This window comes from Coenobita brevimanus, chromosome 94, assembly GCF_032717465.1.
Source record: "Coenobita brevimanus isolate Jiangsu-jjx chromosome 94, ASM3271746v2, whole genome shotgun sequence".
NCBI classification, from domain to species: domain Eukaryota; kingdom Metazoa; phylum Arthropoda; class Malacostraca; order Decapoda; family Coenobitidae; genus Coenobita; species Coenobita brevimanus.
The window spans coordinates 16,059,273-16,081,547 of NC_137047.1; the positions used below are offsets into that span (position 1 = coordinate 16,059,273).

A 22,275-nucleotide genomic window follows, 5' to 3' on the forward strand; every position below is an offset into this window, starting at 1 on the left:
ACTATGAGGCACCAAGGCCCGGGTACAGGCCGTGGCTTAGGTGGGGGAATCAGGACGCCTTTGGACACCTTCGGAGCGGCTACCGGCCGTCTGACGAAGGCGGGATGGCTACAGGCCGACTCCTGCAGGAGGGATGGGGAGCACCTGCAGGCCAACTCGAGGGCAGCACCTTTGGAGCAGCTACTGGCCGTCTGACGAAGGCGGGAGCGACTACAGGCCGTCTCCTTCTGCCGGAGGGAAGAGCGGCTACCGGCCGTCTGGTGGAGGCGGGAGCAACTACAGGCCATCTCCTTCTGCCAGAGGGAGTAGTGGCTACAGGCCGACTCGGGGGCAACACCTTCGGAGCGGCTACTGGCCGTCTGACAAAGGTGGGAGCGACTATGGGCCGTCTCCTTCTGCCGGAGGGAGGAGTGGCTACAGGCCGACTCCGGGGCAACGCCTTTGGAGCGGCTACCGGCCGTCTAACGAAGGCGGGAGTGGCTACAGGCCGACTCCTGTAGGAGGGGGGAGGAGCGGCTACAGGCTGATTCAGGGGCAATGCCTTCAGAGCGGCTACCGGCCGTCTGATGAAGGCAGGAGCAGCTACAGGCCGACTCCTGCAGGAGGGGGTGTAGGGCGGCTACCGGCCGTCCCTGGAAGAACACCTTCTGACGAAGGCGGGAGTGACTACAGGCCGTCTCCTGATTACCCTCAGATTGGTTGTTTACCGATTCCCTTATGAGGGGCGGGCGGCTACCGGCCGTCCCAAAGAGGAAGACACCTTCGGAGAGGCTAAAGGCACACTCCTGTTGAAGGCGGGAGTGGCTACAGGCCAACTCCTCAGGGTCGCTGTTTGGAGCTGGATAGGCAGCTCCACCCTGATCTGATCCGGCGGTACCTCTTCCCGAAGGTAGTGTCGGATTCCTGCTAAGGGGACGGTGAGGTGGCTGCGTGTTATAGGGGCGTACGGCCTGGGCTGAGTTGTGCCGTTGTCGCACTGAGTCTCACGGTTCGGCTGCGGCTCCTCTGTGGGGTCCTGGTGGGGGTGTCGGGGAGTTCCCGGGGGCACTATGCTGCAGTTCACACATTTTACCTGTCCTCTTAAAATGTTGCATATTATGTCAGAAAAGAGGCAAATGAATAACATACTAACCTCCAGCCAAACTCTTTATTGGTTTCAGTCACACCCTGCTCATATACTAAGCTTTGAAACGGTGTTTAAGCATATGGACTAGAAAATTATCTCATGTCATACTTAAAAGTTCATTGAACATGAATCTCTCTCTCTCTCTCTCAAGCAATCAGTCATATAGTATATTTATACATCTGTTTATTATCTTATGAGTTTACTTATTTATTTTTTTTTTTTTAGTTTTTCTGGATGAATTTTTTTTTTTTTTTTTTTTTTTTCAGTACTCGCATTCTAAAAAACATACGACAGCGAACAAAATAAGTAATTATTTCATAAGGCAGAGAAACAGATTCAGCAGTTTGACTGGCTAGATGGTGGGCAGTGGCTTTTCCAGGTTGCAGGGCTTTAGCTCCACGATGACAAATAAATAACTTTTCCATTGTTTTTAATTTTTCAAGGAATTCAAAACTAGGTTTCATCAATTTTTCATTTCCCCTGCTAATTGCACCAATCCATGTGTCTTCTATGTTTGATGCCTTTGAACCGAGGTAGCCATAATGAGGACATTTATGAGCTAAGAATCCACCAAAATAAGCAAACCTAGCACCCACAGGCCATGCATTCAAGGACGCATTCACATCCATCTGATCATATTACATATATATAGATCGACAGATAGATAGATAGATATTTATTTATTTATTTATATATTTATTTATTTTATTTATAAATCCAACTGTGATGATCTAGTCTGCAGTTCTTTAAAGGCAGGTCTGATGTGTGGCTTAGATAGGTAGAGAATAGCTAAGTAAAAGATGAAGTGCCTGAAGGGTTACAGCTGGGAAGGAAGGTTGCTGGGCCATTGAAAGCAATAGTAAGAAACAGGGAAGTAAACATGGAGGTTAAAATTCTTTGCATAAGAGTATTGTGATCCCTTCTCTAACGTATGAAAGTGAGCTTGGACCTCGTTGGAAGGACACAATTCAAGAGTGAATACAATGGAAATTAGTTATTTGAGAGGAGCATGTGGAGTTACATGGAGAGACAGACTGACAAATGAGGAAGTGAAAGAATGTTGTGAAGTGAATGTGGATGTGATAGAAAATGTTAGGAGAAATACAGTGAGGTGATTTGGTTATGTGGAGATGATGGAGAATGAGAGACTAACTAGGAGAGTGTTTGTGTGTGAGGTGGAGGGGAGAGAGGGAGGGGGGAGATCGAGGATGAGATGGAGGGATGGAGTAGAGAAGTATATAAGAGAGGAGTGTGTAAGTTGGGGGAGGGCAGCAAACTGGCAGGGGACAGAGTGACATGGAGGCAATTTGTTTGTGGCCACCCCTAATGGGATTAAGGTGTCTGGGTATAGACAGACAGAAGCCCCTTTGCTTGGCACATGCATTTGAGGAGTAATGAACATTAAGCAGAGTGGTTCTAATGGAATGTTAATCAGTAATGAGTCAAAATATACAAACCCAGTTTAAGTAAGATGTACAGTAGTTGTAAAACTCAGTTTCCAAACTATCCCCTCCCAGACACAACGGGAAAAACCCCTCTGATAGATACCGGTGCAAGTGCACCAAAGGAACAATTTGCAGTAGTCAAATGGTGTAGATTAATTAAATGAGTTGTAAATCACTCTGTTCATAACTAGTTTATGTAAGCACATTGGTGTAATTAATGTTCTTATACCCTTTCCTTGACCAACAGGTAAAGGTGATTTGGTAGGAACTGACGTGGATATGCACCTAAGGACTAATGCAGAGACGGTAGTGAAGTCCTCATGTGATGTCAAAGCCCTTACCTACTGTGACCTAAAGTCTATCTTCATCCCAGGCCTCATGGAAGTCCTCAAGTTGTACCTCGAATATCAGCAGGAGTTTGCCAATGACATCAAGCATGATCTCACCTATAACTTGAGGGAAGGCTATGACAGTGAGGTGAGTGAGAGTGAGGGGTGACAGGGGAGGTGAAAAGAAAAATATAAGAGGGTAGGGGGTGACTGTTCTCCTTTGTGGAGTACAGCTTTCCTGTGTAGCTGGGATTCACAACACAGAGACATTTAAACCTGGTAGACTCTTAAGTTTTTTGTCTCATCTGCTCCCATTCTGTCTGCAACTTGCTTCATAGTACATCATCTCACTGAAGTGCTCTATTACACAATTTACTATCACTGTTACAGTGGACACCGTTCTTTTGAACACCGCTTGCATACCGACGCCTTTAAGATGGACACACACACACCCATCTGACTACATTCTCTCATTGTACTGCTGGAACTCTTTGCAAAAGCTAACAAGTACGAGTACTACATTCTTCTTCATGTACTAAATGAATTATCTCAGAAAGAGTCTTCTTCCCCAAGTTGTACCTTGCCTTTGACTGCCTGGCTTTCAGATGCAAAGTCTCAAGGTATTTCAAATGATCATATCTTGATTGGGGCTTTCTTATCTGAGTTGTTTAAGAATGGATGATGTTGTAGTCATTGAGGCTTTTTTTTCCCCCCCCCCATGAAAAAGGGCATGGAGGAGAAGTAATGAGGAATATTTGGAAAGGTACAGTACATACGTTAGGAGGCTGGGGAAGTGCAAGGGGAAATATAGTTGGTGGTGGGGAGTGAAGTGATAGAAGGAGGTTAGGTGAGGAGCTGGCTGAAAAATTAGGGAGAAATAATGATATTAGGAGGGTATTTTGTGTAGCTATGAGGTGAAGTTGGTAATGATTATGAAAGAGAAAGGTGAGAGGTGAAAGAGTGAGGTGCAGAAGAAAAAGGAGGAGAAGGAGAAACTTGCCTTTGGTTCCTTCTTTCTGCATTAAGGAAAAGTCTAAAAGTGCATGGGTATACTACACTGAAGTACAGTATTCAACCATTTACCTTTTGCTTTGTACAGGAATATCACAGCCCTTACCCCTAGTGCTGATACTGTTAATTGACAAAGGGATCTGGAGGCATTTTTGTCAGGGATTAGATATCCAGTAATAGATAAACTGGCAGAGAAAAAGAGCAGATACAGAGTAGAAACAGTTGCCTGTCTACACAGTACAGTACTTTACTACATCCATTTTACCAGATTGATGTACACTAAACAAATGAATTCTTTTTTCCCATAGGTTTAATGATACTGTATTTGACCTGAGTGATACTTCTTCATATCTGTCAGTATGTTTAATTCTGAGTGTTGACGATTGAAAGTTCAGGCTTATACCATTTTCCTTAAGTGAGGGATGCATGATAAAAAAAAAAAAAAAAAAAAAAAAAAAATGCATGGATGTTAAAGTAATGTAATACTTCCAGGAAAGTAATGTAAAGTTCTTCTCCCCACAGTTCAAATTCTAAGTCAGAGTTATTGCAATAGTACCATATTTATTGGTCGCATAGTACTCTACACATCAGAAATTCGTGACTTCAGTCAAAATGCCTCAGTCTCAAAATCACTATTCAGTTTTACTCCCACCTTTCATTTCAAGCTGCCGTCTACCACATACTCTTCCATTTCATCCTTCTTTTTGCATTTTTATTATACCATATTCAGCAACATCCTTTCAGTGCATTCTCTTAGGTGACCTCATCTTCTCAGTTTATTCCTTATGTCAAAACCGCTTCAGTACAGTAGCCAACATTATTTTTAAAAGTTTCCAAACATGAACTTGATAACAGCCCAAAAAACATGTATTTAAATGTGTGATATATTGTTCATCATCATCATCATCCAAGAACCTCCTTTCCAACCTTAGGGTGAAGTGAGGGAGGATGAGAGCCAGAAAAAATAAATAAATAAGTAAATAAAATGTGATACCATCAAAAGTTTTCCCGTTTTAATGTGCCACACTCCCATTCTCTCTCTGTCTGTCTGTCTGTCTCTCTCTCTCTCTCTCTCTCTGTCCATATATACATACATACATACATATAGACTAGGATTGTGGAAAGTGTTAAGAATATATGGAATAGATGGGAAGTTGTTGAATGCTGTGAAGAGTATGTACGATGGTGCGAAGGCTGCAGTGCGTGTGGATGGTGAACTAAGTGAATTTTTCTCTTTGAAAGTTGGGTTGAAACAGGGATGTGTCATGTCTCCATGGTTGTTCAATATGTACATGGATGGGGTAATAAAAGAGGTACAAGGTAGGGTAGTGGATGTTGGAGTGGCCCTGGTGAGAGAGGATAGTGTTTGGAAACTCCCTGTACTGTTGTTTGCAGATGATACCGTGTTGTTGAGTGAAGACGAAAGAGAGCTGCAAGGCTTGGTGGATGAGTTTGAGAGAGTGTGTAGGAAATGGAATCTAAAGGTGAATGTAGGGAAGAGTAAAGTGATGGTCTTTGAGAGAGGTGAAGTCAGTGAATGTACAGCGAGGTTGGATGGTGAGGAATTGGAAAATGTGAGTACGTTTAAGTATTTGGGTAGTGTGATGAGTAAGGATGGAGGTTTGGAGGGTGAAGTGCTTGAAAGGGTACAGCAGGGAAGAAAGGTTGCTGGTTCTTTGAAAGCAGTGATAAGAAACAGGGAAGTGAGCATGGAAGTGAAAAAGTTACTACATGACAGTATTGTGATACCAACTCTAACGTACGGAAGTGAAGCGTGGACGTTGTTGGAAGGACACAAGTCAAGAGTGAGAGCCGTGGAAATGAGTTATTTAAGAGGAGCCTGTGGAGTCACATGGAGAGACAGGCTGACGAATGAGGATATAAAGGACCGTTGTGGTGTTGATGTGGATGTGATAGGAAGCGTTATGAGGAACACACTGAGGTGGTTTGGCCATGTGGAGAGGATGGAGGGTGAAAGACTGACGAAGAGAGTGTATGTGAGTGAGGTGGAGGGGGAAAGAGGGAGGGGGAGGCCGAGGATGAGATGGAGAGATGGGGTGGAGAGGTATATGAGAGAGGGGGGTGTGAGTTGGGAGCAGGGGAGTGAAATGGCGGGGGACAGGGCGACTTGGAGGCGATTTGTTTGTGGCCACCCCAAACGGGATTGAGGCGTCTGGCAATAGATAGATAGATAGATAAAGATATATATATATATATATAGATATATATGTATAGATATAGATATATATGGATATATAAATATATACATATACATATATATATATAATTATATATTTTATATATATATATATATATATATATATATATATATTTCTGTTTATGTTGTATATATATATATATATATATAGATATATATATATATATATATATATATATATATATATATACAGTAAAAGTCCTGTAATCCGAACAGCAGGGAACCGAGGGTCTATCGGACTATTGGGAGGGAACTCTGAAATCATTAGAGATATTCGTGATAACTAAATAAACACTTAAAATGATATTAGTTATTGTTTTACTCACCGGAAATGCATAGAAGTGTTAATGATTAGTTGCAGGCAGGTACATGCAAGTCCAAGGGCAAGTTCAAGCCGGATAAATCCGTAGATAAAGCCCAGAAAAACTCTAAAAAAGCCAGAAAAATTCAAAAAATTTCGCCTTCACAAATTTGGAGTAATGGGATTTTTGGATTATTGGTAGCTGGATTAGAGGACTTTTTCTGTATATATATATATATATATATATATATATATATATATATATATATATATATATATTTTATATATATATATATATATATATATATATATATTTATATATATATATATATATATATATATATATATATATTATATATATATATATATATATATATATATATATATATATATATATATATATATATATATATATATATATATATATATATATATATATATACTGTATATGTAGGTAATATAGGTAAAGGCCTCACATTCAAGGACCCATTGCACATCCACCTAATTTCAGCCTGCGAATATCCTCTTCCCTTACTCTCCAAGTCTCACTACCATGCAGCATTACACTTCTAACACATGCTGCATACAAAGATCCCTTAGCATAGAGGGAGAGCCCTTTAAGTGTCAGGAGTGAGAGGCAACAGTTCCCTGAACTTCTTCCAATCCTCCTCACTCTAGTCACAAAGCTAGCTTCAGCCTCACCTCAAGGACATGGCAGGTCTCCCAAGTAACAAAACTCTTCCACACACTCGAGACTTACCAGCAGGATCAGTTCTTTCACACCTGACAATCTCCACATGCTTTCCCTAACACACTGCACACATGAAATTGCATTATCTCACAGTCTACCTTTAATACCACTACATCTCTTTATGCACCCAGTTATCACAAACATTACACAAGATGGAATTAATTCGCATGCCCTTGTGGCAAACCACACATGGCCACTCTCCCTCTTCTTTAACAGTACAGCCACCAACCCTAGATACTATCACCTTTGTTTTATCTGCATTTACTCTCAGGCCCTTGAGCCCCATACCATCTCTCCACTTCCTAAATCTTTCCTCTGCCTCCCTTTTACTCTCTGCAATCCAGACCAAATCATTGGCATACATCTCCCACAGGAGTCAATCTCTGAAGTCACATGAGAAGTCTATCTATCTGTCTATTCCCAGACGCCTCAATCCCGTTCGGGGTGGCCACAAACAAATCGCCTCCATGTCGCCCTGTCCCCCGCCATTTCACTGCCCTGTTCCCAACTCACACCCCCCTCTCTCATATACCTCTCCATCCCATCCCTCCATCTCATCCTCTGCCTCCCCCTCCCTCTTCCCCCCTCCACCTCACTCACATACACTCTCTTCGTCAGTCTTTCACCCTCCATCCTCTCCACATGGCCAAACCACCTCAGTGTCTTCCTTCTAACGCTTCCTATCACATTCACATCCACACCACAACACTCATTTATATCCTCATTTGTCAGCCTGTCTCTCCATGTGACTCCACAGGCTTCTCTTAAATAACTCATTTCCACAGCTCTCACTCTTGACTTGTGTCCTTCCAGCAACGTCTAAGCTTCACTTCCATATGTTAGAGTTGGTATCACAGTACTGTCACTTCCATGCTCACTTCCCTGTTTCTTATCACTGCTTTCAAGGAACCAGCAACCTTTCTTCCCTGCTGTACCCTTTCAAGCACTTCACCCTCCAAACCTCCATCCTTACTCATCATAGTACCCAGGTACTTAAATGTACTCACATTTCCAATTCCTCACCATCCAACCTCGCTGTACATTCACTGACTTCACCTCTCTCAAAGACCACCACTTTACTCTTCCCTACATTCAACTTTATATTCCGTTTCTTACACACTCTCCCAAACTCATCCACCAAGCCTTGCAGCTTTCCTTCATCTTCACTCAACAACACAGTATCATCTGCAAACAACAGTACAGGGAGTTTCCAAACACTACCCTCGCTCACCAGGGCCACTCCAACATCCACTGCCCTACCTTGTACCTCCTTTATTACCCCATCCATGTACAAATTTAACAACCATGGAGACATGACACATTCCTGTTTCAATCCAACCTTCAAAGGGAAAAATTCACTCAGTTCACCATCCACATGCACTGCAGCCTTAGCACCATCATACATACTCTTCACAGCATTCAACAACTTCCCATCTACTCCATATATTCTTAATACTTTCCACAATCCTTGTCTATCCACCCTGTCATATGCTTTCTCCAAATCCATGAAAGCCGCATACAATTTCTTTCCCTTCCCTAGAAACTTTTCCACTAAAGATCTAAGAATGAATATCTGATCTACATAACCTCTTCCCTTCCTAAAGCCTCCCTGTTCTTCTCCAACTAATTCCTTTGTTCTTTCTCTAACTCTGTCAATAAGTATCCCACCATACACTTTTCCTATTATACTAAGAAGACAAATGCCTCTATGATTACCACACACTTCTTTTTCCCTTTTTCCTTTGTACAAGGGAATAATTATACCTGACTTCCAATCCTCTGGGACTCTACCTTCCTCCCAGGCCAATCTGCTCATCTTCCACATCCATTCTACTATTATCTCTCCCCCATGCTTCAGCATTTCACCACACACTTCATCAATTCCTGGTTCTTTCCCCAATTTAACTTTCTTCATTGCTTCCACAACTTCTATCTTACTGATTTCTTCCTGTCTTCTCACCTTCCTCCTTCTCCCAGCCATTCCCCAGCCACTTATACTCACATTACTTCTATCCTCTATGTTCAACAATTCCTTAAAGTGTTCTCTCCATCTGCTCACTTTTTCTCCCTTCTCCACTAGTAATCTACCATTTTTATCTTTCACTCCCCTGCTAACTTCACTTCCACCCTGTCTTACTCTTTTCACCTCTTTCCAGAACATTTTTTTACAGTCCCTCCACTTTACACTCAAATTCCTTCCAAATTCCTCATCCACTCTCTTCTTACTCTCTCTTACTAATCTTTTCACCTCTCTCTTTCTTTCTACATATAACTCTCTCTTCCGCCTCTCAACTTCTTCCACTCCCCTATTTCTCATCCATTCATTGTATGCTTTCTTCTTTTGTGCCACAGCCTGTCTCACCTCTTCATTCCACCACGCTGTTCCTTGCACCCCCGTCCGTGTTCTCCTCATCCCACACACCACATCATATGCTGCACATATTTCTTCTGTGAATATCCTGCACACACCTTCCACGTCCCCCATCTCCTCAACTTCATATTTGCTCAATCGTTCCTCCACTTCTCTCTCATACTCTGCCTTTTTCTCATCCTCTTGTAATCTTCCCACTCTCCTTACAAATACTCCTTCTTCCCATCCTTCCCTTCTTCTATTTCTCCATCTTATTTGGATCTTGATTCTGGCCACCACCAAGTAGTGGTCAGAAAGTGCACTCCCCCAACCTCTATTAGCTCTTGCATCCATTACACATCTTCGCATCCTTTCATCCACACATACATAATTAATCATTGCCTTCCATTCATTCAGTTCACCACCCACCCTTCTCATCACTCGCCATGTATACCTGTGGATCATTTTGTGCCTGAAGAGGGTATTGGCTATCACCAACCCCCTCCCAGCACAAATACCCACTAACACACTGCCATTCTCATCTGTCTCAGCAGGCACACCCCACTCACCAATTGTTCCATTCACCTTCACATTCCCTACTTTACCATTCATATCACCGATCAAAAACACTCTCTCATTCCTTCCAAACTTTTCCATGCACACTTCCACATTTGTCCAGAACTCTTCTCTCACTCTGCTTGCACGATCTTGCATTGGCACATACACACACACAATCGCCCACATTTGTATTCCAACTTTCAATCTTACCCACACAATCCTTGACCCAACTGATCCATACTCTCTTATGCTCTTCTTCCATCTTTTACTCAAACTATACATACTCCTTCTTTTGCCCTCTCATTCTCACCTACTCCTGCACATATACCCCATCCATACTCCCATTCTCTCACACTCTCACCTCACCATTTAGTTTCAGTTACTCCGCATGCATCAACTTTTGCACCCTCAAGCACCTGGACAATCTCTCTCTCTATCACCTCATCATTCGCTCCCCTTACATTCCATGTTCCGATTACCATGTCCTTTGTCTGGTCCTTGGTCGTCATCTTTTAGGCAGTCCTTGTCCGAGGCTTATTGTTTGTCTTTTTAGTTAGTTGTTATCTGGGGAGGGGCACTAACCCTCCGCCAACCCTTTTAGTCGCCTTTTACGACAAGCAGGGATACTGGGGGAGTATTCTTGAAAAAAAAAACTACCCCCAAGGGGGGTAGCAGCCGTGGCCCAGTGGGTTAGAGCGCTCCGCTCTGACTGAAGGGTCAGAGGATCGAATCCACCCAAGGGACATTGGTAGATATCAGGAAGGGCATCCGGTCATAAAATGCTACACGCTCCAGTCCAAAAGTCCTCTACCCAAGGGCAACGCCTTAGCCCTTCGGGGATACCTGGCGTAAAACCAAATTATTTTTTTTATTATTTTATATATATATATATATATATATATATATATATATATATATAATATATACAGTAACCTCTCAACTAACGCGAGTTTAAAAAACGCATTTTCGTTTTAACACAAGCAAATATTTTAGGAGATATGTTTAACTAACCAGGGTTTCTCGATTTAACACGACTTTACACATACGTAATGGTTTCAAATTAGCCGCACGTGCCTTGGGCAGTCCCAAGCTGATAGACCGTGTGTGGCAGTTTATGCATAAATACATTTTTTTATTTGCCAGTTGCTTAAACTTGTTTTATTCGAACTATAATATTCGATAATGAAGTTTGGCCCCATTCTGAGCAGTTTGGCTCATTTTCGGACAAAATTTGAGCAGGAAAGTGATGGCTTATCTAAATTGTTACAACTTGATGCTGCGGAACAGAAAGAAGAAAACCACTCAGACAAAGATAGAGCAGTTCTTTATGAAGAAGACAGAAAACTTAAGGGCGTTATCTTCATCACCAGTAGCACGGGAGTCAGTGGAAAAGGAAGAGGAAAGACAGCAGAGCGAGGAGGGACAACAAATTTTGGGTGGCAAGCGGCGGGAGGTGGGGGAGCGGGGTGGGGAGGGACAGCAGCAGACAACGAGTGATGCATAGGTGAAGTGAAGTTGTGTGTTTTTATTGTTTGTGAAATACTTACTGTAATGAAAATGTTGCTGTCACTGAAGTGTTTTTATGACCTACTAATGCATTAATAATGTTGAGGAACTTTCACAATACCGTGAATGAAGCAGAATTGAAAGAAAATCCACATAAAAAACGAAAACTGTATTTGGAGAGAAGTAAACAAATCTTCGGCCTAACTAGGGCCCAAATGTTGTTGATTTCTCCCCAAATATACTGTTTTTTGTTTTTTATGTGGATTTTCTTTCAGATTAATATTGTTGCTTTTAAGTTTAGAGTAGCATAACTCCTCAAATTGGTAGACTTTCTCAGAGTCCAGGAATGTAACCCCCAATATTACTATTGTTTCTTATGGGAAAATTATGTTTAAATAACGCGTTTTTAACTAACGCGGCCTCTCCAGAAACCTAACCCTCGCGTTATTTGAGAGGTTACTCTATATATATATATATATATTTATATATATATACACATCCATCCATCATCCAATCCTACATTGCCCCATGAGGAGCGTAGGAGCCCGTGGCTAGGCAGTTGGTCCTGACATTTAAGATATATATATATATATATATATATATATATGAAGAAAGTTAAATCGGGGAAAGCCCCAGGAATTGATGGAGTGTGTGGTGAAATGCTGAAGCATGGGGGAGAGATAGTAGTAGAATGGATGTGGAAGATGTGCAGATTGGCCTGGGAGGAAGGTAGAGTCCCGGAGGATTGGAAGTCAGGTATAATTATTCCCTCGTACAAAGGAAAAGGGGAAAAAGAAGTGTGTGGTAATCATAGGGGCATTTGTCTTCTTAGTATAATAGAAAAAGTGTATGGTAGGATACTTATAGACAGAGTTAGAGAAAGAACAGAAAAATTATTTGGAGAAGAACAGGGAGGCTTTAGGAAGGGAAGAGGTTGTGTAGATCAGATATTCATTCTTAGATCTTTAGTGGAAAAGTTTCTAGAGAAGGGAAAGAAGTTGTATGCGGCTTTCATGGATTTGGAGAAAGCATATGACAGGGTGGATAGACAAGGATTGTGGAAAGTGTTAAGAATATATGGAGTAGATGGGAAGTTGTTGAATGCTGTGAAGAGTATGTACAATGGTGCGAAAGCTGCAGTGCGTGTGGATGGTGAACTAAGTGAATTTTTCTCTTTGAAAGTTGGTTTGAAACAGGGATGTGTCATGTCTCCATGGTTGTTCAATCTGTACATGGATGGGGTAATAAAAGAGGTACAAGGTAGGGTAGTGGATGTTGGAGTGGCCCTGGTGAGAGAGGATAGTGTCTGGAAACTCCCTGTACTGTTGTTTGCAGATGATACTGTGTTGTTGAGTGAAGACGAAGGGGAGCTGCAAGGCTTGGTGGATGAGTTTGAGAGTGTGTGTAAGAAACGGAACCTAAAGGTGAATGTAGGGAAGAGTAAAGTGATGGTCTTTGAGAGAGGTGAAGTTAGTGAATGTACAGTGAGGTTAGATGGTGAGGAATTGGAAAATGTGAGTACGTTTAAGTATTTGGGTAGTGTTATGAGTAAGGATGGAGGTTTGGAGGGTGAAGTGCTTGAAAGGGTACAGCAGGGAAGAAAGGTTGCTGGTTCCTTGAAAGCAGTGATAAGAAACAGGGAAGTGAGCATGGAAGTGAAAAAGTTACTACATGACAGTATTGTGATACCAACTCTAACGTACGGAAGTGAAGCTTGGACATTGTTGGAAGGACACAAGTCAAGAGTGAGAGCAGTGGAAATGAGTTATTTAAGAGGAGCCTGTGGAGTCACGTGGAGAGACAGGCTGACGAATGAGGATATAAAGGAGCGTTGTGGTGTGGATGTGGATGTGATAGGAAGCGTTATGAGGAACATGGCGGGGGACAGGGCGACTTGGAGGCGATTTGTTTGTGGCCACCCCAAACGGGGTTGAGGCGTCTGGCAATAGATATATATATATATATATATATATATATATATATATATATATATATATATATATATATATATATATATATATATATACAGTATATATATATATATATATATATATATATATATACAGTATATATATTTATATATATATACTGTATATATATTTATATATATATATATATATTATATATATATATATATATATATATATATATATATATATATATATATATACATCGTTTCGTTTTTTCATTTCGTTTTTAAAGGCTCCAACATGCTTGCATGTGTCGGCCTTGGTCACCTAATGGCGGCTGTCCACGCTGCATGATCCATTGCAGCCTCCCTGTTCAGTCCCTTAACCCTGAGGTCACACTTAATGACCTCGTCCCATGTCTTTCTCGGTCTACCCCTCATAACCCCAACCCCAGTATTAACACTTCTCACCTTCCTCACCCAATTATCATCCCCCATCCTCTCCACATGTCCAAACCATCTCAGTCTACCTCTCCTCATCACAACACCAATACACTCCAGTCCCATCCTACCTCTCAACTCTTCCATTGTAAACCCAGCCCCTCCAGGCCTTGGACGCAGGGATGCACTGCACATCCACTTAATCATTGTCATTTCTGTACGTCTGAGCCGGCGAATATCTTCCTCCTTCACTACCCAGGTCTCACTACCATACAGCATTACACTCCTAACACATGCTGCATACAAAGACCCCTTAGCACGTAGGGAGAGTCCTTTCAATGTCAGGAGAGGCAAGAGCTCCCTGAACTTCTTCCAACCACTTCTCACCCTAGCCACAGAGCTAGCTCCAACCCCACCTCCAGCACACAACATGTCTCCCAAATAACAAAACTCTTCCACACACTCAAGAGATTCACCAGCAAGTTCAATCCTTTCACGTCTGACAATCTCCACCTGCTCACCCCAACATGCCGCACACATAAAATCGCATTATATCGCAGTCTAGCTCTGATACCACTACATCTCTTATGCACCCATTTATCACAAACACAGCACAAGATAGAATTACTTCCCACGCCCTTGTGGCAAACTTCACATGGCCACTCTCCCTCATCTTTGACAGTACCGCCACCAACCCTAGATATCATCACTTTTGTTTTATCTGCATTTACCCTTAAGCCCTTGTGCCCCATACCATCTCTCCACTTCCTAAACCTTTCCTCCGCCTCCCTGTCATTCTCTGCAATCAACACCAAATCATCAGCATACAACAACTCCCACTGGAGTCCGTTTCTAAAGTCACGTGAAAGGGCTTCAAGTACCATGATAAACAACATGGGACTCAAGACTGACCGCTGATGCACACCAACATTCCCAGAAAACTCATCACTCAAATCTCCATTCACTCTTACCTGGGTGTGAGCACCCACATACATAGCCATAACCACCCTAACCAGCCACTCCTCCAAGCCAAGCTTTCTCATTGCCCACTTCACCACCTCTCTAGGGACTCTGTCAAAGACCTTTTCCAAATCAACAAAAACAAAATAAAGATCCCTTCTCCTACCAATATATTTTTCCTGAAGCTGTCGAACAATGAATATAGCATCAGTGGTCCCCCTACCTGGCATAAACCCAAACTGCATCTCATCAATATTCACTCTTTCTCTAATCATACCTTCTAAAACTCTCTCCTTTACCTTCATTATATATATATATATATATATATATATATATATATATATATATATATATATATATATATATATATATATATATATATATATATATATATACAATATTTATATATGAAGATCTGAGTGATGTGGTAAGTATGTGAGCGCTTACTATCCACTCACTCGATGTAGTGCTGCTCTCGGGTGGCTGTTCTCTCCTCTCTTTCGTCCTTCTTTCCTTCCTTCCTTCTATGTCCTTCTTCCCCTCTTTCTTTCCTCTTCCTTCCATCAGTGGGTGACTCTACATTGAGTGACAAGCCAAGTAGCTTCCTGTGCACAAGGAAACCATTTACTACCCTAGGTGGTAACCATATAACCAGATTATGGTGCTTGGTGTTTTAGTGGGTAATTTAGGTACTCTAATTGAATTGAACCAGTGCAGGTTTATATCCAAGGGATGGATGGGGTTTATTGCTCATGCAGTGCCATTCAGGGATGAGTGAGGCTGGTCACTGTCATCTTAAATGTCAGGACCAACTTACCTAGCCCTGGACTGCTGCACTCCTCATGGGGCAACACAGGATTATATGATATATATATATATATATATATATTTATATATATATATATATATATATATATATATATTTATATATATATATATATATATTTATGGACAAAAATAGTTTGTAGTATTTATATATATGACTATGGTACAAATTTACACCATAAGTTTATTTTTATTTAGTAATAATGAAACTGCTACTTGATGAATAGCACTGATTGGAGATATTGAAAGGTGAGTGTGCATTTTTGTTAATGTGACCACATCAAGCTAAGATTTAAGTGGATGTTGGCTAGGAGTCAAAATCTTTTGTTTCTTGGACTTGCTCTTCCAAACTTGGGTGCATCTTACACAGTACTGCATCTTATATGCCAAGAAATATGGTAATCATGCTGGAAACTCTTTTCAGTGTTTGGAGGAGTTTTCTTCTTTGGGGTACGTGGTATGTGCTGGAGGTGGGGCTGGAGGTAGCTTGGTAGCAAGGGAAAGGAATAGTTGGAAGAAATTTAGGGAGTTGTTGCCCCTCCTGACACTGAGAGGGCTCCCTCTCTATGTTAAGGGGTCCTTGTATGCATCATGTGTTTGGAGTGCAATGCTGTACAGTAGTGAGATTTGGCCAGTGCAGCAGGAGGATATTCATACTTTCATAGGCACAGAGGTGAGAATGATTAGATGATTGTGTAGTGTGCCCTTGAATGACAGGCCAGGAAGGGGGGAGGGGATAGGAATACAAATGAAGGGTTGAGAGGAAGGATGCTATTTGAATGCATTAGTGTTCTGGTGACAGGGGGTTAACTGAAATAGTTTGGGTATGTGGAGAGGATGAAGGTTGACAACGGAATGCAGAGAGTAAAAGGTGTGGTTCTCAAGGATAGAACTGTGAGAAGTATACAGAAGACTTGGGATGAAGTCAAACAGTGTGACCTTAGGGTCAAGGAACTGAATTGAGAGGCTGATATTGATCAAACAATGTGGACGGCTGCCATTAGGTGACCAAGGTTGACACATGCAAGCAAGGTGTGGCATTTATAACCAAATCAACAACATCTACCCTGTCCCTTCACCTCATCTTTGGCCTCCCTTCTCTGTTCTCCCAGTCCACCTCCCATACACTTCCCTTATAAGTTTCTCAGTTTCCCACTCCCCATTCTTTCCACTTGGCCAAACCACCTTAGGGTACTTCCCATAGCTTCTCTACACATCCACATCAACACAAAATTACTGAACTTGTTTCCAAATAACTGCACATACCTTCTCAGATAATTCATTTCCAGTCTTTCTACTCTTGACTTGTGTTCTTCCAACAGAAACAAAGCTTCACTTTCATATGTTTGAGTGGGGATCACAATATTGTTGTACAATAACTTTTTCGCTTTCATGCTCACCTCCCTATGCCTTGTTACTGCCCTCATTGTACATGCAGCCGTACTTTCCTGATGTATCCTTTCTTGTACATCATCCTCTAAATTCCCATCCATCCTTGTAATGCAGCCAACATATTTGAAAGCACTCCAGTTTCAAATTTTCTAACCATTCAGCCTCACTGCGCACCATGTGTCTTCATTCCATCACTCTTTGCAACATTTGTTTTCAAACTTCTTTCATACTCACACTCCCAGACATGCTCATTAAGGCTTGCAGCTCCCACTCATCTTCACTCAAATAGAATATCATCAGCAAACATTGTAAGCACTTTTCACTCATTACCCTCTCTCACTTGAGGCACTCCAATATTCATTTTCCCTACCCCATATTTCTCTCAAAACACCATTCAAACCATTTTATTTCCCCAACACACCCTCCGTTTCTCAACACAACATTCCTCCTCTCCAACACATCCTTCCCCCTGCCTTCCCTCCTTTCTCAACAGTTTTTCCCATCTCACACCAGAACCAAGACATGGACATGTGCTCGAGCAAGAACCTTCTGCCTTCCATCAGCGAAGATGATGAGGAACGAGGTAGTGAAGAAGAGGACAAATCTCCCGTGTCAACTTCACCCCGTTCTCCACTGCATGCACGCACTTCTGGCACTACAAGGTTCACCTTCCCACGGTCAGTCAATGTTGTCTGCGCCTGGCTTGTCCCGCTACACTCAGCCCACAAGGTCTATAGCCAGCGACTGACGGACTAATGGACTGCATTATAAACTGATTGAGAGGATGATTACTTGAAATGAGTGATAACAGAGTGTCAAGTTAACTGACCAAATACTGTCCTGCGAAAGTGAATACTGTACATTATTTTCTGGCTGACTGTGTGAGAGAATGAATTTTTTCAAAATTTAATACTGGTATGCTTTGCACATTAATGACTGCTTTCAGTAATGAATGAAAGAAGTTTGGTGAAGACCCTTTCAATTATGACAGGGTTAAATTGTGTGTACTTCTTTGTTGATTTAATAGAGTTCTTGTCTGTGGGTCATTGGCAACAATGGAATCATCTGGTACTGTTTTGTACCATCTAGGATAAAATTGCCATTAAATATCCTCATCACTGAATCAAGTACTGTAATTTAAGGTACCATATTACCATTTTCAGTACTGGACTCCCCAGAATGTCTCCTTTGGGTGTGATGAAGCAGAAGGATGTACCCAAAAAGCACGATTGTAATTGGGTAATTCTCAGTATTTTGCTTTGCTTAGGGTATTGTCTGGGCCCTTGGCTGCTCATAAATTTTCACTGTGCAAAGCTATGATTATGAACAACAAGAGAATAGCAAGGAATTCCAAAGTCCAAGAGATTCTTACCTCCTTGTTTGATTTGGTTGTGATATGTTTGGCTCTTGGGAACAAGTGGTATGGGTGACCAGATGAAAGCTACTTTTTGCATGTTTTTTGGAAGGACTTGTGATGACCAAAAGAGGAGTTTCCATAGACATGAAAAGCAATTGTTTTGTACTTTGATCTGTCACTTGTCTTTCATCCCTCCAACATTCTACTCCAGTCTCCAAATTATAGAGATGCTCAGTGACAAAATGATGATGGGAGTTTTAGATCATCTCACATCCCATCACAGACTCACTGACTGACTGACAGAATTACTTGTACATCTGTACTGACTAATCTCTGCATAGTTAGAATCATGGTGGACACATAGTGGGCTGAAGTAATGACTGCTAAACACTGGGTCTGTACTTTATTTTATTAGCATTCCTCTAGCATAGTTCTTCCACAGCTTTTCAGGACAGTGAAAGATTATGCAAAGAAGGTGGATGTATAATTGTGATAACATTAATCAGGCAAGTTAGCCATCTGCTGGAAAGTGATGTACTTTGTGCAAGTTAGTTTCCAGCATCTGATCAAGGTTAAGATCATTCATACACATAAATGTGTTCAAGGAGTCAGCAGATTAAACATGAAGCTTTAACATATCTCTTCAAAATTATGTAATATCTCATAATCTGAAAGCTATCATAATTTGTGTTCCATCAAAAAATTGTTGTATAAACATTCATGCATGGATACTCTAAAGTTATGGCTAAAATTTTCATATAATATTGTTGCTGGCATACTTTACATGAAATTTTCAAAATTTGTTAAGTACATGAAGCATACTTTTGCTGAACTGTGCAGTGTTTGCTCACCATTATTGTTGGGAGATATTTCATCTGAAGTGGCAAAGATTTTTTACTGTAACAGTCTTCACCACTCTGAAAACCCAGTGGTACAACACTGTATGTGTACCTCAGAATAGAAGGCTAACTTTTAGAATGTCCGAAGCCCAATTCAGATGGTAACTCCAAAATGATGATTTCTGTCCAAGTATGCTAATGGTTGCATTACTCAGATGTGCAGGATTTTCCAGTGCATGATTGTCACAGCTGGGCTTTAGATGTTCTGTATTAACTTTTTTTTCTTTTTTTTTTATTATTATCATGTCCCTTGATGTGCTTAGAGTGTTGCTGTGACATATAAAGAGAAACTCAGGATTTATTGTACACATTAGAACATAGCAAAGAAAGATTCCTCAAGGGGTTTTAGCATAGGTTTTTAATTTACTGATCAATAAAAATAAAAGTATAGTAAAACCTCTACAACTCGTCATAATACATGTGCAAGCCTTGCCAAGTTAGCCTATTTCCTGAGTTGTAGGGATGAACTTTAAGTTCCCCCCCAGCACACACACACAAAAAAGGAAAAATGGAAAAAAATGGAAAAAAATTAAAAGTTTTTACAGTAAACAGTAAAAGCTGCCTTACCATGATTCCATGCAGTTGTAAGGTGTATTCCAGGCATGGAGGAGGACTTTTGGTAGTTTTTGGAGGTGTTAGGGGGGCTCAAGATCAGTTTTGGGCACACCTTTACTGTACTGTACTTGTCACTGTACACTATATAGAGCACAATTAACACTATAAAGGCCATTACTGTAATGTATTTATCACTAGTACTATACTGGAGAACTAAACTCTAAACACTTAAACATTATTGTACAACTCGGCATCTTACCGAGTTGGGGGGATTTTTGCCAACTCTGTTCTTCTCACGTGACCATTTTCGGGAATTTTTGAATTTTGATTTTGTAAATGAACATTTTGGAGCCCTCCCGAGTTGTAGAGGTTTCCGACTTGAAGGATGCCGAATTGTAGAGGTTTTACTGTATTAACAGCTACTTTTCTGAATACAGTACCTGTTATTATTAGTTCTATCTAACTATCTATAGCCCGACGCCCTAATCCCGCAAAGGGTGGCCACAGACAAAACGCCTCCAAGTCGCTCTGTCACCCACCATTTGATTACCCTCCCCCCAACTAACTCCCTCACCCTCATATACCTCTCAACTCCATCCCTCCACCTCATCCTCGGTCTACCCCTCCCTCTCCCTCCCTCCACCTCACCTACATACACCCTCTTAGTCAGTCTTTCATTCTCCATTCACTCCACATGTCCAAACCACCTCAGTGTATTTCTCCGAATCTTCTCAACCACATCCACATCCACCCCACAACGTTCCTTCACTTCTTCATTCGTCAACCTGTCCCTTCACGTCACTCCACATGGTCCTCTCAAGTAACTCATTTCTACTGCTCTCACTCTTGACTTGTTCCCCTCTTGCAAGGTCCACACCTCGCATCCATATGTCAGGGTAGGGATCACAATACTATCATGCAGTGACTTCTTAACTTCCATACTTACCTCCCTATTTCTCATCACTGCTTTCAGTGAACCAACAACCTTCCTTCCCTGCTGTACCCTTTCACGCACTTCATCCCCCAAAGTTCCATCCTTACTCATCACACTACCCAAGTACTTGAATGCACTCACATTCTCCATATCCTCACCATCCAACCTCACTGTACACTCTGTGCCTTCATTCCTCTCAAACACCATAACTTTACTTTTGTTTACATTAACTTTCAGCTTCCTCCTCCTACACACTGTCCCAAATTCATTCACCAAACCTTGCAACTCCCATTCATCTTCACTCAACAATACTGTATCATCAGCAAACAGCAGCACCGGAATCTTCCAAATCTCACCCTCATTCATTAGAGCCACCCCCACATCTACTGCCCTACCTTGCACCTCCTTTACAACCCCATCCATGTATATGTTAAACAGCCATGGAGACATCACACAACCCTGTTTCAGTCCCACAATGAGATCAAAGAACTTACTGAGCTCACCATCCACTCGCTCCATAGCCCTAGCTCCCTCGTACATACTCTTCACAGCACTCAACAATTTCCCCCCCACTCCATATATTCTTAATACCTTCCACATACCTTGCATATCTATTCTGTCACAAGCTTTCTCCAATTCCATGAAGGCAGCATACACTTTCCTTCCCTTCTCTAGATACTTCTCCACTAAACATCTTAGAACAAATATCTGATCTACACACCCTTTTCCCTTCCTAAATCCCCCTTGTTCTTCTCCAGCTAGCTCCTCTGTCATATGCCTAACCCTATCAATGAGTATTCTACCATATATTTTACCAGTCACGCTAAGAAGGCAAATACCCCTATGGTTACCACATACTGTACTTCTCTCTCCCCTTTTCCTTTGTATAAAGGAACAGTTATACCTGATTTACAATCCTCTGGAACCCTTCCCTCTTCCGAAGCCAATCTACACAACTTCCATATCCACTCCACAACAATCTCACCCCCATACTTAAGCATTTCACCACACACTCCATCAATTCCTGGGGCCTTTCCCAACTTAATCTTCAACGCTTCCACTACTTCCGCCCTACTGATCTCTTCCTCCCTCCTCTCATCTCTTCTTCTCCCAGCCATTCCCCTTGTATAGTGAAAATGAGTATTATTGATGAAATAGGTACAGTACCTTTAAATCTAGTCTTCTTAGAATCATTTGAATGTTTTAAGGTGATCATTTTGCACTCAGGTGCAACAAAGCTTTTGTGTACACAGCTTTGTGCTCTCACTACTAACACAGTTCATGAGTCCCATTTTGTGCTGAGAGACAAAACTAATACAGCCTCATGTCCTCTCTTATAACATAACACCCAGTCCCATTGTAACCTCTACATAGTGTCAGGACCTGAGGCAATTTTTAGTTCAGCACA

The 22,275-nt window shown here is 41.6% G+C and overlaps 1 protein-coding gene across 1 annotated transcript in view; it reads left to right on the forward strand.

The window, feature by feature from the left end:
• The window catches only part of Elk (Eag-like K[+] channel), a 113,865-nt gene that overhangs the window by 85,944 nt on the left and 5,646 nt on the right, over positions 1-22,275 (forward strand). The window contains exons 12-13 of the mRNA XM_080282832.1: positions 2,819-3,048; positions 17,636-17,799. Of these exons, the coding sequence (XP_080138958.1) occupies positions 2,819-3,048; positions 17,636-17,799 (394 nt within the window). The remainder of the gene's footprint in view (positions 1-2,818; positions 3,049-17,635; positions 17,800-22,275) is intronic.